The sequence below is a fragment of the Meriones unguiculatus genome, chromosome 1, assembly GCF_030254825.1.
Source record: "Meriones unguiculatus strain TT.TT164.6M chromosome 1, Bangor_MerUng_6.1, whole genome shotgun sequence".
In the NCBI taxonomy this organism is placed as follows: Eukaryota; Metazoa; Chordata; class Mammalia; order Rodentia; family Muridae; genus Meriones; species Meriones unguiculatus.
Window position 1 is genome coordinate 180,598,096 of NC_083349.1, and position 17,609 is coordinate 180,615,704.

At 45.3% G+C, this 17,609-nt stretch overlaps 1 protein-coding gene across 1 annotated transcript; it reads right to left on the reverse strand.

Moving 5' to 3' along the window:
* Positions 1-5,386: 5,386 nt before the first annotated feature.
* On the reverse strand, positions 5,387-16,846 carry LOC110549119 (T-cell surface glycoprotein CD3 gamma chain). The gene is made up of 7 exons (XM_021637964.2): positions 16,703-16,846; positions 11,009-11,032; positions 9,739-9,966; positions 9,012-9,143; positions 6,834-6,877; positions 6,363-6,445; positions 5,387-5,605 (listed from the first exon to the last, which is right to left on the reverse strand). Exons 1-6 carry the CDS (start codon positions 16,752-16,754, stop codon positions 6,380-6,382), a joined length of 546 nt encoding a protein of 181 aa, XP_021493639.1. The 5' UTR covers positions 16,755-16,846; the 3' UTR covers positions 5,387-5,605; positions 6,363-6,379.
* Positions 16,847-17,609: the final 763 nt, after the last annotated feature.

Here is a 17,609-nt window from a genome sequence, read left to right on the forward strand (position 1 = left end):
CATATTCTACTTCATTCCTTCCTCTTCACCTTCATAACTCCTCTGAATCTATCTTGAAGAAATGGGATGGCACTCCTGGAGCTGTATTGCACTCCGGTAGCTCGCATTTGTACCTTTAGTCTTAATACTTTTTAATAACTTTTTGTACTATTCCTGACTGATTAGCATAAAACAGCTTTTCTCATTTAAAACCATGTATATACCTTTAAAAATGTTTAGTGAAAATCAGGTCCAATCCTGTAGGGGTTTGGAGGACCGTTGCTGTCCAGGAACCTATTTCCTTCCCGAGTGACTAAGTTTTCCTGAACAATAGTTCAGTTTTTCTTGGTGTGAGTAGAGAACTGGCTATGCTGAACTTGTTGGCTGACTGTCGCAGTGGCACCAGCAGTCATGGACCCTGTCAAGGCCCGTTGTGGCAGGACTAGTGAAAGTCCAGGAGTTCTCTTACTTCTTGAATCTAAGGGATGTAAGTATTGTTGGACCTTGCTTCCTGGGAGCTCATCTAAGTCAGGGGCCAAGAGTACCAGTCTGCAACTGTCTCCTGGTAACAAGTGTAATACCCCTGGGGCAGGCGAAGTACATGCCATCAGGACTATGGTTCTTTTAACTAATCTGGTGCATCCCGTTTCAGTTCCCATATGTTGGTTCTCCTCCTGCCCGGGGGCTGCCTCCCAGAAACCAACAGAGGCAGGAGACAAGAAACATGCCTGGAATGGCCATCAAGAACCGCACAGGGATCACACAGCCAGGGAACAGTTGATGGCTAGTTTAACTTTAATTCCAGAGAACAAAGAATATATACCCTTAGGGGAATGGGTGGGTGGGTGGGGGGCTTCAAGGATGCTTGATTTGCGTTATACAGCATGCTCTGATCCTAAGAGTAGCATGTCAGTGCTCGATTAACATATAGGGTCAGGGAGGGGAGAGCTGTTGAGGAGCTGTGTCAGGGGCCATATTTCAAGCGAGGTTAAGGGAGTCTGTGTCTAAAGACATTCTCTAGATGAAGTTAGGCAGAGAGCAGGGGACCCTGCTGAGGGGACGGAGTTCTGCCTTTATCTTCGAGCTTGTAATGGCTAGCTGGTCCAGGCAAAAACTTCAGCCTCGACCAGCAGGGTACCTCCATGGCTTATGACCTGATCAGGTGGCCCTGTTAAACACATTGTGTGTGTGTGTGTTGTTAATCAGGCTTTGGTTAGTGAGTCCACTGCAGTATAAGTAACCTCATTTGTTTGTAGACCTACCCGGTAGTCCTGACAGGTAAATGAAACTTACGGCTGGCATTTACTAAAGCCAGCCTTTTAAGACATGTCTTTCCCAGATGCAAGGCTTTTCTGTGGTCAGGTTCCACATTATTCTTCCCTGGTTTCCCTAACCAAAGGCTTGTTAAAACCATAACTCCTTGTTCCTCTGTGGGAGCTGTCTTCCAGGACCCTTTCTCGGTGACATCCACACATGGTCGTCATGGCCAGTATTTAAGATAAAACCAACAGCCCCATCCCCCGAATCACAATTGTTCTTTTGTCCTCTGTCACTCACTGGTTGGGGCTGTCTCCACAAGGAGTCACAGTCTAATTTTATTGGTGTGGGTAGTTCCATCACAGCGTGACGAGTGTGGAGGGATGATTCATGGCTGGTCCTTTCCCCAGTAGAAGGAAACCTTAAGGTGACAAGGTTGCTGTCCAGACTAATTTATGTCACAAGGCCAGAGAGGATGAGTAAGGACTGGCTTGAGTGTATGTCCATGGGACTGGAAAGGATCCATATAAACAGAGTAGGAGTTAAGCTGTTGTCTCCATTTTGAAATTGTTTGAGGTGATCAACCGCAGAGGGTCTGGATGGGTCTCATAGTGCATTCTGGCGTGGGTCCACAGCAGCCTTGGCTGTGGCTGTGGTGTATCCATGGCTTGATCAGAAGATCTGAGGCAGTGGGCAATTTTTGTTCAGTGTCAAATCTCTCAAGAGACAGTTGAGGCAGGTGTGTCCATAGTCCTTTAAGTCCTCTGGGAGTAGTAGAGGTAGGTGGCCAAACATGATATCAAAAGGAGAGTACCCACATTTACAGGGCTAATAATGCACCCTAAACAATACAAGTGGCAGAATTTCTGGCCCGGGAGGTCTGTTTCTTGGCATTGTGTGGCCTGTGCTGTTTAAAAAGTTCTATTCATTGTCTCAGTGAGGTCTGATAATTGGGAGGTGGTACTGTGTGTGCAAGTTCCAAAGTTAATTCTCTGTGAAAACGGGAGGAGCTTATGCTCAGCCTGAAGATGGGAACACTGTAATCACCAAGAATCTGTACCCTCTGCTGGGTTGAATTGTCAATAAAGTCCACTTTTAGACATTTCAATGGACAAAATTTCTGTTTCTGTGGCAGCGTGGGTGCCTTGGATCCCTGCTTGAGATTGTTTCAAGCGAACTGCAGACAGGCTTTGCTAGCTTGTGGTTCAACGCTGGCAACCTTGGGACCACGAATGTCTTTGCAGTTATTCTTGGGGGGCAGTTTTTCCAGGTATGTTTGCTTCATGAACTTGCCAGACTAGGCTGTCATCTCTAGAATTAGTATGTCTCTATCTGCGGTAGTAAGCTGCCAGCCCTCCTGATTTTCAGTAGCTTCTTAATTTTAAAAAAACTTTCGTAGTTTTTTCCCCCTTTTAGTGTATATGAGGGGGTCCCTGAGGGCACTGGGAGGGCAAACATACTGGGGTAAAGGGAGAGGAGTGTGCCTGGGGGCTATGTCTGCATGGAGGAGGGCAGCCTGTTTGGCACTGGTTTGCCCGTTGGTTTCCCCAACTTGCTCGACCTCAGCTCTTTGTATGAGTCTGGCGGTGTACCATGGCCACAGGCTGCAGCCTAGACAGCTTCTAGGAGCTGGAGGATTTGGCCTCTGTTTTTAATTTTTTTGCTCCGTGAGGTAAGCAGTTCTCTTTCTCTATATTTTGCTATTTTGAGTTTCTTGATATAAGGGACTATTCCCCTTGTTGTAGGCTTCAGCTCCTATCGTACAAGTTTCTATAACTGAATTGGGAGCAGCTGGTCCTCAAGGTCCTGCTGCTAGGAGAAAAATCTCTTTTATACTTCCTCCGCAATCATGGAGGGGCTCTACCTCTCCTTTTTCAGGTGGCTGGATTGCATAGATGTGATGGTCTTGGATGAGGGGAGAGATTGGGATTTCCCTTAGTTGACAGGTTGGAATGGGTTCAGCCCTGGAACACAGCAGCCAGTCCAGAGGCTGGCAGAGCTGCAGACAGAGGAGGTTGGTGAGCTTTGCCTCAGGAGGTCAGCATTGTGTGGTCCTGCCATGGGCTCGGAGCTGGTAGGGAGGTAGCATTATGAACAAAATTTCATCCTCCTGGGAAGCTAATGTGAGTTCTTTATTGGTTCTTCAAGCTTAGCAGTTTTTGCAAGACTGTGTGGGGTCTCACAAATGGACTATGCAAACCCCATGATGAAACGAGTTCCCTAACCAGGAGCTGTGTTTATATGTGCCTAGACCTGTGCCAGCCACCTTGCGAAGACTTAAGGTCTTATCTTAGGGCCACATGTATATCCCTGTCACCTCCTATTACAGGAGGTGAATGCCTTTTCAGGTGAAACCACAGGTGGGGGCTCATTCAGATCCCGTATCCACAAGCATTCACCATTTCATTCAGAAATTATACATTCTCATTTTAGATTCTTCTTCTTCTTCTTCTTCTTCTTCTTCTTCTTCTTCTTCTTCTTCTTCTTCTCTTTCTTCTTCTTTTTTTGAGACAGGGTTTCTCTGTGTAGCCTTGGCTGTCCTGGACTCACTGTGTAGACCAGGCTGGCCTTGAACTCACAGTGATTCTCCTTCCTCTGCCTCTGGAGTGCTGGGGTTATAGGCCACCCTCCCTGGCTCATTTTTGATTCCTAGTCTGTCTAGTTCCCCAGAGACCAGTCTAACTTTTCCTTGAAGAGCAGTGCCACCTGGGTATCCCACCAAGGCTATGGATGCAATATCCTGTGGAGTGATCAATCCCACGCTGGCTTTCCTGACCATCCTGCCCCCTCCCGGATCTTTACCTAGTCTGGATGTCTAATTTAATCTACTTCGAGAGTCTGGTCCTGGGTCTCACAGTCCCCTTGACCACTTGGACCCTAGAATTTCCCCGGGGGTGCTCGCTTTCTAGTTCTAGGACCTTTGGTGGGCTGGGAGACCTGGGAGTGGCAGCCTTTCTGGACTGACTGGGGTCGAGGTGAAGGGGATCTTTGGGGAGCCTCCAGAAATGTTGTGGGAATGTTTCTGGAATAAGCACTCCAACACCAATGAGAGCAGAAGAGAGGAGCTGTCACTGGTGGACCCAAGCCAGGATAGCTCCTGGTGGGCTTCAATGCCAGAGCTACTTTGTTTTCTCATCTTGTATTCTAACACCACAAGGCGGGGCTGGCAAGCATTTTACAGACACTTAAGGGGCGGGGCAGTCAGCAGGTTGTTAATGGCAAAGGACTCATTGTTTTGGCTATTTCTCCAGGTCACTCTGTTCCAGGTAGCAAGTGAAGTCATACTTGGCAAATAGGCAGTACAAGCAGTGCTTTACATGAATCACTCAATCGACCAGTAAGTACAATAGCCAGTAATCGGTCTTTTCTACCTATTCTACTTTGCAATCTTCAGGTTGGATTAGGAGAAAGTGCAAGATATATAGTGTTGTATCATTGGTGTGAAACATAGGGAAAGGGAGAATAAGGTGTACTTGAGAACTTGTTCTTATATGCTTGGGATACACCCAAAAACAAATGTAAGAAACTCACTTGCCTGCGCGGAAGGCTACTCTGTGGCCGGGGATCCTGGTGGAATGAAACCTTTCACTATATATGTGGTCCACCGAATTATCATCATCATCGTCATCATCATCATCACTATCACTTTTCTATTACTACTGCTACTACAACTATTACTGTTAAGTGTGTCATATGTTCACATGGTGTGTGCATACTTCACGCGTGTGTGGAGGTCAGAGAATAGAATGATGGAGTGAATTCTCTTCTTTGACTTTTCAGGGGATTGAACTCAGGTGGTCAGGCTTGTGTAGCAAGCACTTTTTCCTATGAGCCACCTCGCTGACACATTGGTCCACTGAATTACGAACTGTATAAGAACCAATGAAAGTTAAAAGAAAAACAAACAAACAAACAAACAAACAAACATCTATTTGGACAAAAAGATGGGTTATCTTTTAATTTTGTCTTTTACAATTTTCCCCATTAGGTGGCGCTCTGCAAACACCACACTGTGCTTATTTTGCCTTCACTATTTTGGGGCGGGGGTGGGGGTGGGAATCTAGGGTTGGGGCGCTGAGACGCTAACCCAGAGCCTCAGACAAGCTTGACACGTGCTCTGCTTCCCTAATTCTTACACCGGCAGCTCCCCCAAGCTTGGACTTTTATTTTATTTTATTTTGGAAAATGACCATTCTATTTATTTATTTATTTATTTATCTATTTATTTATTTATTTTTCTGAGAGTTCTTCCTCTCTGCTTGCCACCTCTGCTGACGTTAAGTCTAACCGTAGGGCTGAAAATCTCTCTACTGGGCTCTCTGCAAAATGAATTGCTTTGACTCTGGGTACTGGATAGAATTGAGAACACCTGGAATGAGAAAGAAAATTTGCAACTGGTCAGAAAATCAACTGATGCTTTCAAATCTGTCTCCCTTACTGAAACTTGTATTGGGCTGAGCCAGAGCTTCTGATTGATTGCTAGGCTGACTGGACATTAGTAAAGGTTTTTCGATTTTTTTCTCTCTCCCTCCCCCCTCCCAACTTTTAAAAGCTATTTATTATTATTATTATTATTTTTTTACATGTAACTTTCTACTACACCAAGCTAACCAGGAACTCACAGAGAAACACCTCTGCTTTCGGAGGGTTGGGATTAAAGGTGTGTTCCACAATGCCCACTTTGGTCTTTAGTTTTTAATGGCCATTTTTCTTTAGAGGGGACACTAGGTAGTGTTTAATGCATTCTTGCTCAGCTCACTGAGGTGTGGAGTGTACCAGTGCCATCAGGTAGATAGAGGCCAAGGATGTTCCTGTAATGGGCAGGACAGTCCCTCACCACAAAGACAAAGCAGTGGGCATTGAGGGAACTTAATTAGGTTAAGAATAATGCTCATCATCTCTGGCTGAGGCCCTGCTCTTGGAGGATGTACAGATGCACACAGCACACAGGTACTCTCAGGTCGAGGCAGTCAGTCCTGGTACCAGTGACTTTAGAAGAGGGGTTCCACAGTTAACCCCCACCCACTTCCCATTCTTATTGGGGGAAGAAAGATTTGGCAGCAGCTAGGAAGCGTGCAGATTGGGCAGAGGCACTGCCCAGGGTCAGTGGTGAGGAGCCCGCCTACTTTGAGTCCTGTCCAGTTCACTTCTTCCTCGGTTGGTTTCCTTGGAGATGGCTGTACTGGTCATCTTCCCGATCCTTGAGGGGCTGAAGAGGACGGCATCATCATCAATTTTCTATCCTCCATTAATTAATGTAAAGCATAGCCACTGAATATCTTTATGAACCAAACTTTGGAGTGGGTGATCGGAGCTAGAATGAGAAGAGGGGGGGTCCGTGTGGACTTTCTTTGTGTGTCTCTTGAGCTCAGCCAGTGTGTTCTTCATCTTTTTCTCACTAGATGCTCACCCTGGTCTCTCTTAGTCTTTCTCTTTATTTTCCCCATGCTATCCCACACAGCATCCATTCCATCATGTGGCATGCCATCCCTAGAGCAGCTTCCAAATAACTTGCCCCCAATTCCAAAAGGCAACCCTTACCAACTGCAGCACTGTTTTTTTTTTGTTTTTTTTTTTTCTCATCCCTGGTTCTTTACCTGGTAGAGCTGGTCATTTTGCAACAGAGTCTGCTTGTCTGAAGCTGCACAAAAAATAGATAAAATATGTATTCAAAGGCAGAATGGTAATAAATTGAATTATTCACATAACGGAATTCTAAGCAGTATAAGGATCAGCTGGACACAAGAATGTGGACCACTTTCAAGAGCAAAAGAAGCTTCACACGAGAATACATACTGCACAAGTCCATTTCCACAAAACTGGAACCAAGCAAAACATCCCTGTGGTCAGAGGTCAGGATAGTGCTCATGTTGGGGACAGGTAGTGGCCTGAAGTGACCATCATGGGGCTTCTGCGGTGTTGGTAACACTCTGGCTCTTCAATTGGGTGCCAGATGCATGAATATGTTTGTATTGTTAGTTTTTTTTAGCTGTATTTCTTATGATTCCACTTTTTAAAACATTTATACTTCAATTAAAAGGCTTCTTCTAGAGGGGCTAGGGGGTGTAGATCAGTTGGTTGAGTGCTTAGCATGTGTGAGGTTATGAGTTCGATCCCGATCCCTAACAGTGCGTGTACCAGGTATTGATCCTAACACTTGGGGTGTAGAAGAACTGGAAGCTCATCTTCAGTTACATAAGATCATCTTTAATTTTTTAAAAAAATATTTATTTTATGTAAATGAGTGCTTTGTTCTCATGCACATCAGAAGAAGGAATCAGAGTCCATTATAGATGGTTGTAAGATGCCATGTGGTTGCTGGGAATTGAACTCAGGTCCTCTGGAAGAATAGCCAGTGCTCATAATTGATGAGCCACCTCTCCATCCCTCCTTTTTTTTTTAAAAAGAATGTTTTGCTTTCTTCTTCCTTTCTTTGGGACAGGATCTCACAATATAGTTCTGTCTAACCTGTAGATCAGGTTAGCCTTAAACGTAAGGTGATCCTCTTGTCTGAGCTTCCTGAGTACTAGCATTGCAGATATGAGCCACTATACTTGGCTTCAATAAAGAGTTTTGTTTTTTGAGGCAGGGTCTTACTATGTTACCCTTATCTGGCCTGGAACTCAATATATAGACTAGCCTGGCCTTAAAGAGATCCTCATGCCTCTGCCTCTGGAGTGCTAGGATTAAAGGCATGTGCCGTTATGCCTGTCTTCAGGCATAATGAGAGAGAGAGAGGGAGAGAGAGAGCATAGTAACTCATGCCTGTAATCTCAGTCCTTAGGAGGAACACCAGGGATTTGAGCCAGCCTGAGCTACATAATGAGTTCCAGCCAGGGTTATCTTATGAGACGCTGTCTCAACAAAACAATAACAACAACGATAACAGGGAAAAAAAAAAAAGAAAAAGCCAAATCTTAGGCCAGGCAAATTTTGCTGGGATAATAAGAAATGTCTTTTTTTTTTCTGTCCCACAAAGGCACAGAGTCAATGTTAGTTACACCCATTAGCACCAACTCAGGCCCCTCCCTGGGCCTACTTTGATAAGAAGGAAGCCAAGGGTCTTAGTTGGTCCTGTCTCTCAGCTAAAAGCATTCCTCTACTTCTTTTATCCTCTAGTACATAGAAACGACCTCAGGGCTTCACACATGCATGTGAGTGTGTTACACTGAGCAAATCCATTCCTAGCTTATTTGTTTGTTTGTCTGTCTATGAGTCAGGGTTTCATGTAGCCTAGACTGACTTTGAATTCACTATACAGCCTTGTATGACCTTGAGTGTCAGATCCTCCAGTCTCTACCTCCCAAATACCGGGGTTACAGGTTTGGGGCACCGTGCACAGTTTTAGTCAGTGCTAGTGACTGGATCCAGAGCTTGGAGCAAGCTGAGCAGGTGCTCTGCTAACCCAGCCATATCTCCAGCTCCTCCCTCTTCTTTTTGAGACAGGCTGGCCTCAAAGTCTGTATGTAGCTGAAGATGACCTTGAACTTCTGATTCTGTAGCCCCCTCCCCCATCTCTTGAGTGTTGGGATCATAGACATATGCTATCACATCTGGTTTATGGGGTTCTGGGGATTGAGCTTTAGGCATTGTGCAAAGTAGGTAAGTCCTCTTCTGACTGAGGTATATCTCCAGACTGCAGCACTTTAGAAATTTTGTTTTAAGACAGAGTATTTCTCTGTTGCCTTGGCAGGCCTTGAACTCAGGGTCCTCCTGCCTCAGTCTCCTAAGTACCAGGATTGCAAGCATGTGCCACCACATCTAGCTTCTTTTACCTCTTGACTGACGAACTCCATCCTGCCCAGCAATGAAGTATATACCAACAGCAAGGAAGAAAATGCTGATGATTTCCGCGAAGAAGAAGCCGAATATGGTGCCTATATTTAGCTCAATGCAGTTCTCACACACTGTGGGGAACAAGGCACAGGCAGGGGCAGACTTAGGATGTAAGGCATTGTAGCATTTTTTTTTTCTTTCTGCCCACCAGCACTAATGCTTCTGCCCTGGACAGCAGGCTCCTCTCTCTTAGTGCCTTATGGCAAGGGAGGATTCTTACCCCGAGAACTGTTGCTTCACAGTGTTCCTCCTTGAGAAGTCCCAGGGATGCCTAAACAGTCTTATGGTCAGGAACTATAGGTGAACTGTAGGTGAACTATAGGAACTGCAGGTGAAGCAGAAGGAAGACCTGGTGTCCACTCTCAAAAGCCCTGTGCTCCTCTATGCTGCACATAAACCTCAGGTCCCCTCCCCCTAACTGATTTATTTGCTGAACTTTGTAATCCATGAGGTCCGCCCCAAGGTTAAACAGGTTGTACAGGGCTCTGCTTTCTCAAGAAGCTGTGGGGAGTGTTGATTTAAAGAGTAGTAACCCCAGATGAAGAGAACTGGCTCCTGTCACCGTAAATCACTGCTTAGCATGTATTCCCACCGCATCCCGGATGGTAAGCCCACCAGAACAGTAAGTACTGCTGAATTCCCAACGACATAAGAAGGGCCACCTACTTCTGTAATACACTTGGAGCGGCTTTGACTTGTCCTTCGCTCCTTGACACTGAAACACGCCTCGAGGGTCTCTGGCACTGTTCCCTAGACTCCACGTGTTTTTAGTTGAATTTGGAGGACTTATTCTGTTGCCATCTTTAAACCACAAGATAGTCTTGTCCTTCAAGTCACAAATCAGAAGTACAGAACCATCTCCTTGATTGTCATCCACTTTTACCAAATGGTTTTCTGAAAAGGGACAAGCCGTGGTTCTGTTAAGGGTCTTTGTAATTGTACCAGGACGAGACAATTACGTTTGTCTTGTAACAACGAGAACAGCGTTTCCCCAGTTTTTTTTTTTTTTTTTTTGTGTGTGTGTGTGTGTTTATGTATATTTTTATTCTCCACCTGCAGTTTTTTTGTTGTTTTCTTTCTTTCTTTCTTTCTTTCTTTCTTTCTTTCTTTCTTTCTTTCTTTCTTTCATTCATTCTTTCTTTCTTTCCTTCCTTCCTTCCTTCTTTCCTTTTTTTTTTTTTTGTTTGTTTTGAGACAGGGTGTTCTCCGTGTATTTCTGGCTGTCCTGGAACTCATTTTGTAGACTAGGCTAGCCTCGAACTCACAGAGATCCAGCCTTCCAGTGCTGACATTAAAAGCATATGCCACCACTGTTGGCTTTTCTGCTGTTAATGTGCACACAAGTCATATGTGGCTCATGCTAGAATTTCAGGCCTTCTTTAGTACTTCTAGGGGGTAAGATCTGTTATCACCATGCTCCTTGGTGGTGCTAATTCTGCTGTTTCAGTCATATTTTGAGACATGAGTAGTTACTAGATCCCTGTTTCTACTGCAAGAACCAAATAAGTCTTGGCTTAGGTCTAGGAAAACTCAGAATGGGTCCCAGCAGGACATTGATTTGGTTGATAATGGAAATGTCAGATCTTCACTGCTTACCACCTCATCTTTTCAGAATTCTTTCCTTTCTAAATTATGAGACTATTGATGTGTTTTTTTTTAAATGAACATGTAAGTGTGTTTGTATGAGTATATGTCACATATGTGCAGGTGTTCACAGAGGCCAGAAGAAGGTGTTGGATGTCCTAGAGCTGGAATAGGAGGCAGCTGTGAGCAATCCCATGTGGGTGCTAGAAACTGAACTTAGGTTCTTTGGAAAAGCAGGAAATGCTCTTGACTGCTGAGCCAGCTCCTCAGCCCCTGAAACCACTGTTGTAGGAGGCCAGACTTCTGTGAAGTTCTTCAGATTTTGAGAACAGAGGGAAACCACTTCTCTTACCTTGTTTTGACTGGGCCACAGTCCCTGGGAAAAAAGAAGAAAGACAGAATGAATAAAGTGTAATTGATGAAAAATTTAAAAAAAAAGAAAAAAAAAGAAAAGATAATTTAAGAACCTTAAATGACTTTCAAAAGTGGAGGAAAACATGGAGTTAGTCAATTGGCATGGAGCACGTCTCGCCCCTGGGGGCAATGGTCTCCTGAACCTACTCAGACCTCGGACACCACCACTGCTAGTTCTAGAACTGACGCAGGATGTTCCAACGAGGGGGTTAAGGCTTCTCATAATATTTCCTATAAGTCCACACCTGTTTGTTTATAACCCCCATTTTTATTCATTGTTAGCCAGATAGAGCCAAGTAATTGTGGTAATGATTCTTGCTTTTTTGCCCAATGCCGGAATGCTAGTGAATTTAGGTATGCCCTGGTTACTCGCATGCCTCGCTGGGTGCCTGTGCCCGTTGATGCCCCTCACGCTATGACTCTCTTCAGACAGAAAAGGGATCTTGGAATTACAGCCGCCATTGTTACTGCCATCTCATTGGCGGCTGTTGGAGCTACCACCGCAGCATTAGCCATGAGTCATACTATGCAGACTGCTCAGACCCTAAATAATCTTTTAGCCAATATAGCTCATGCTTTAGATGTACAAAAAGGTTAATGCTCAACTAAAAGGAGACTTGATGGTGTTCAATCAGAGGATTGACCTCGTGCAGGAGCAAATTGATACCCTATGGCAAATCGCTCAACTTGGCTGTCTATGGAAGTATGCTGGACTTTGTGTCACTAGCATACAATATGAGAATTTTTCCCGTGCTGCAAATCTGTCTAAATAATTGTCTAGCTATATTTTAGGTAATTGGTCTGAAGAATTCGATACTATGATGGAGCAGCTGAGAGTGGCCATTGTTACGGCAAATTCTACCAGAGTGGACGCCGGACTAGCCACAGGATTATCATCATGGATTGCTGCAGCCATGAATCATCTGAAGGAATGGGCAGGCATGGGAGCATTAGCAGGCCTTCTGGTGTTGGTCTTCTTGGTTTGCCTGTGGTGTATATGCAAGATTAGAGTCTCACAACAGCGTAATGCAGCCATGATCATTCAGGCCTTTACAGCCTTTGAAGCAGGACAGTCTCCCCAAGCATGGTTGGCTACCATAAAAAGCTAAAATGTTACGCTCAGGATGCGAGGCTAAGCACTGCACTCAGGGTCAGCCGCTTTCGACCCAGAGAAGAGCATGTCTGATTGCATGCAGGTTGATGCCCCAGATCCCGCCTCTGAGAAAAAGGTATCGGATGGGTCTGATGCTCTTTGGGTGAATGACACCTAAACGAACATTGGTACAAAGTCCCAATTTATTTCTAATATCAGAGATCAGACCTCTACTCTTGCCTGATGCGTCTAAAACAAAAAGGGGGAACTGTAGAGAGCTGCGTAATGCCACGCCTTAAAGATGGAGCTGGTTTCTACCTTCCACCTTCCCGATGGTGAATGCTCTCTGTCACAAACAACTCCATATTTGGCTAAGGCTGAGGATCTGGCTTGCTTCCGTGTATGTGGACCTATCTGCATTGCCCACAAGGCACACTGGGGTTGGCTACCCAGAGGCTATTTTAAGCTGTGGGCTGGCTTTCCCCAGGGTCAGAAGATTGTTCAAGGTTCCTGAATAAACTGCATTGAGAAGAACAAAAAAAAAAAGATCAGAAAGAAGGAGAGGAGGACCTCCCCTATCAGTGGACTTGGGGAGAGGCATGCATGCAGAAAGGGGGGGAGGGTGGGACCGGGAGGGGAGGAGGGAGGGGCTTATGGGGGGATACAAAAGGAATAAAGTGTAATTAATAAAAGTTAAATAAAAAATTAAAAAAAAAGAAAAAAAAGAAGAAAGACAAAGGATCAGTTGGGCATGAACTTGTTCTGACGGGCCAAGGTATTTGTGTGGTCACCTGAGGTCAAGAGTAAGAGAGATGCTAGTGCATGGCGATGGCTGTGTCTCCGCCTCTTTCCTGGATGTAGCCTAAATCACCAAATTGGATTAACCAAGACTGGTTTTTGTCTTACCTTTCTGGGCGGGACTTTCTTCCTTTCTTCCTTCCTCCCTATGATTTACCTTATTGTTAGTTGTATGTGTCTGTGTGTGGACATCAGAACAATTCCTTGTGTGCATGAGAGTTCAGTTGTTTGTGGAGGCCAGAGGTGACATAGCCCCTGGAGCTGGAGTTATAGAAAACTGTGAGCTGCCTGGTGTAGGTGCTGGGAACAAAACTGTGGTCCTCTACAAGAGCGGTGTGCGCTCTTCACCATGGAGCCATTTCTCCAGCCCTCTGTGTAGAGTTTCCAAACTTTTGGGATTTCATGAGTAATGAACGCACCTTTGTTGTTCATAGTGGACTCTTGGCTACTCTGACTTTATGCCAAGGAGAAGATTTGGAATGAGGCTGGTCAAGTTTTGCCACCAAGATCAGTGGTTCTCAACCTTCCTAACGCTGTGACCCTTTGATACAGTTCCTTACGTTGTGATGACCCCAACCATAAAATTATTTTTGTTGCTACTTCATAACTGTAATTTTGCTACTGTTATGAAGCGTAAAATAAATGTCTGATATGTAGGATATCTGATATGTGACCCCTGTGAAAGTGTTGTTTGACCCCCACAAGGGTTGTGATCCACAGGTTGAGAACCACTGGATTACAGGATTAGAATTTTGAAGTTGCTATTAACCCTGGTGCTTACACAAATGCATATGAAAGATAATAGAAGATTCCACAATGCACCTTCTATAAGTTTGTTCTCTGTGATGGGTTGGGACTTCGCAGTGATGTAGCTCTTTTGAGGATATTCACATCCCTGCAACTAACCCCTCAACTTTTTTTCTGTAAAGTCAACAAAACTCACTGTTCGCTAAGCTGGACTTCAGTGGAATTATTACTTTGATCTGCATCAGTGTCCTGCAGGAAGCAGATAGATGTTCACGTCTCTCCAGGAAAAGTTAGCACAGCAAATTGGTGCTCAAACATGGGCCTGATAGAATCAAAGGGTTTAGGAGAAACAAATTCATGCTTCTTGCTTTGGGTAGCCAAGTATGCAACTGAAGCTGGGCCATCTGAGGGTGGAGCATTACAGGAGCAATTCCAATATGTCTGTCCCTTCCCCATGTGCAATGTGCCTTTTTGCTATGGTTGTATGGGCCTTACTACAGGTAGGAAGACATCCTAAGGCTGGACCATCAGAAGGTAGACTGTCCATGGAGGGATCTTGAAGTGACTGACTGACTTAAGAATTTTAGAAAACTCATAAAAATATGAGAGAGAGAGAGAGAAAGAGAGAGAGAGAGAGAGAGAGAGGGGCTGAGCATGGTGGTACACACTTTTAATCTCAACACTTGGAAGGCAAAGTACCCAGATCTCTGAAAGTTCCTGGCCAGCCTGGTCTACATATTGATTTCCAGGACATCCAGGATACATAATGATACCCTGTCTCAAAAAATGAGAGAGGGGGGGGGGAGAAATAATTGATTATCCCCTTCCCCCAAAAAAAGTGGAGGAAATGACATTTGGTCGTCCTTGACTGGTGTGAGAACTGAGTTCAGGGGGCAGTGGTGTTCAAGGGTTTACAACTTATTGGTGGCTGAGTGGGACTCAGGGCTCAGCTGTTTTGCTGCTCAACCTAGTACTGTTTCCAGAAGCCTCCCTCTGGCTTTCAATATTAGCCTCTGGCTGTGTTGTCTAGCTTTCTCCATTTTCTCTCAGAAAGACTTCTCCACTCTTGCCATCTTGTTCAATCCCTCCCACCCCCGCTGTCACCCCCGCATTGTCTGCAGTGGCACCGCCTCCCCTCCTTGCTTTGAGAGTAGCAGTGCTGTTGTGGTCCCGACCTTCCGTTTCCTGTGTGATTACAGGAAAGCCTGCCCTTGGTGAGAGCCCCTGCACCTGCTTTCTGTTGCTCTCACTTGGTAATGTTGCCTTCCTCTGTGTGCCCTCGACTCTGCCTTCAGTTCTCTTTCCAACATCTGCTCTAGACCTCTGTTCTATGTATCACTATCTCCTTTAGCAAACAAAACAAAACAAAAAAACATGTTCACCCATTAGCTAGTTCTTATACTCTATTTCTCTTTTATTCCATCTCTTCTGCCTCTCATTTAAATTCCTCTCAGCCACTCTTTATCCCTCCCACCCCCACCCCCATCTGGCATTCACTGACATCACTCTACTGAAATTGGTATAATCAGCCATGATCTTCATTTTAACAAATTCCACAAGTTAAAATTTAAATATATTTTTATATTGGTGGATTATGTTCAACACTATTTACTCTGGCTTTTGTTGTTGTTCTGAGGCAGGGTTTCATATAGTCTAGGCCTACCTAGAATTTGCTATACAGACCAGGTTGCCCTGAAACGCCTGATCTTCCTGCCTCTACCTTCAGAGTTCAGAGTTTAGGTGTTGCTATACCCAGCAAACATTTCATGCTCTTGGTTTCTATAGGTCCTTCCTCAGCTTTTTGTTCCTGATGCATCACAAAGATAGTTTTGTAGTTTCAAAAATTTTCAGGCCTTTATCTGGGTGTGGTGTCTTATGCCTATAACACCAGCACTCCTGAGGTCAAGGCAAGAGGATTGCCTGAGTTGGAGGCTAACCTGGGATATACAGTAAGACCCTGTTAAAAAGGAGAGGAGGGAGGGACATTGTGACGGATCTGCAGGTAAATGCACCTTTTGCCAAGCTTGGTGACCTGAGTTTGATTCTAGGCCCCACATAGTGGAAGGAGAAAACCAATTCCTTCAGGTTGTCCTCTGTCCTCCACACACACACCACCACCTGCACATATACCCTCATCCTCAAACACAAAACAAACAAGTAAATAAAATCATTTTCATGACTTTGGCTTCTCCCAGGGTACCCAGGTGTCAGCCTAATTTGCCTACTTCCTGTTGGATGTTTCAAACAGGCATCCCATGCTGCACCTTGTACTCAGTGCATCAGCACTGCAACCGATCTCTCCAATGACACTCTGAGCTCTTTGAGAAGGTTTTTGTTCATCTTTTCACTCTCTGGAGTCTTACGTATCTGGATCTCACCGTGCTCGTTGACCAGTTAAACGGCTTCGTAGATAAATGTTTCATAGGTCCACTGTATAGAACTTTTCCTCCCAATTTCCTTAACTGGGCTGTGTGTGTGGTGTGATGCGGTGCGGTGTGGTGCGGTGTCTAATTGACCTGAATGTGGTGATTTGCTGAGTCTATCTAGCCTACAAGAAAGCCCATCTGCCTCTGCCTTCCTAGCACAGTGATGACAAGAGTGTGCTACCACACCTGTTTTCAGCAGGGGGAGCAGGGGTCTAGGGACTGAACTCTTGCATGGTAAACAAACGCCTTACTGACTGAGCCATTACCCCAGCTGCACCAGCTTCTTTCAACTACATTCGCACCTAAGATGGCGGCACCACAAGCCTCTCTTTAGTGAGTTTAGACTTCTGGCCCCAATGCTTCTTTCCAGCAGAGAACAGCTGGAAGCTTCGTTTTTGCCTCTCTTTCTTTGAATTCTAAAATGACAGATGAAGCTGGCTCAAGGCTAATTAGGATTCCAATATTCCAATAACTCTGCACCCCGCCCCCCCCCCCCCCCCCCCCCGTTACGGCCTCTTCTCCTGAGCCTTCCCCATGCTGTTAGGCAGACACTCGTGTAAACTCTTACCTTGAAGAAGAAAGATCACCAGGATGAGGCCAGCCAGACCCTTCTGCTCCATGTCAGCTTCTCTCCTTCTCCAGTAGGAGTGTAGAGCGTCCCTTAGCAGCCAGCCAACCAGCTAGCCTGTGCAGCAGCTAGCCTGGCTCCGCCCAGCATCCTTTGAGCTGGGACTCTGGGCAGAGGCAAAACCCGGGGCCCCCATCCGGGTTAAAGTGTGGGATGCAAGGGCCCCAGCAGGGACAGGCATACCTTTTTTTTTTTTTTTTTTTTTTTTTTTTTAGGCTTGCAGGGTGGCAGGTGGCAGGGAGTCAGAGTGAGGATTCTAGATTCCCATCCAGAAACTCCTTACCCCTAGAACCTTTTTGCACAATGGGTTGAAGACTGCCCTGGGCCTTCAGGACCATGATGAATGTCCCCTGCCTGTGGTTCTTGCTAGGACTGGACTTGTTTCTCACTTGACCCCAGAATTCATGGATTTAGGTTTGTGGGGCTGGAGTTCCAAAAGAAACAGCATCTTAGGGTAGACCTTCATTAAGGGATTTTGACACTTTTCTTTTGAGACCATCGAAGTGATATCCACCTGGAAGAGAATAAGTGCACCCATACCAACAGGACAGCTAGCTTATTTCTTGGTGCAATACCCTGGGCTATTTCCAGGGTCTCAGACCTCTGTCTCCTTCAGCCAGCCAGTGCATAACAGAAATTCACAGTCCTCCTATGTGACACCAGGCACCAAACACAGTTTTGTCTCTAGGCTGGTGAGCTTCTGACTGTGGCAGTGTGGAAAGTTTCAGATCCCCACAGCCTGTGATAGAAAAAGTCTATTGTCTCCTGGAGAGGCTCAATTCTACAAGTGACTGGATTATATTGTTAAGAAGAGTCTCATTCTGAGAAGGCTTGTACCATGCAGACA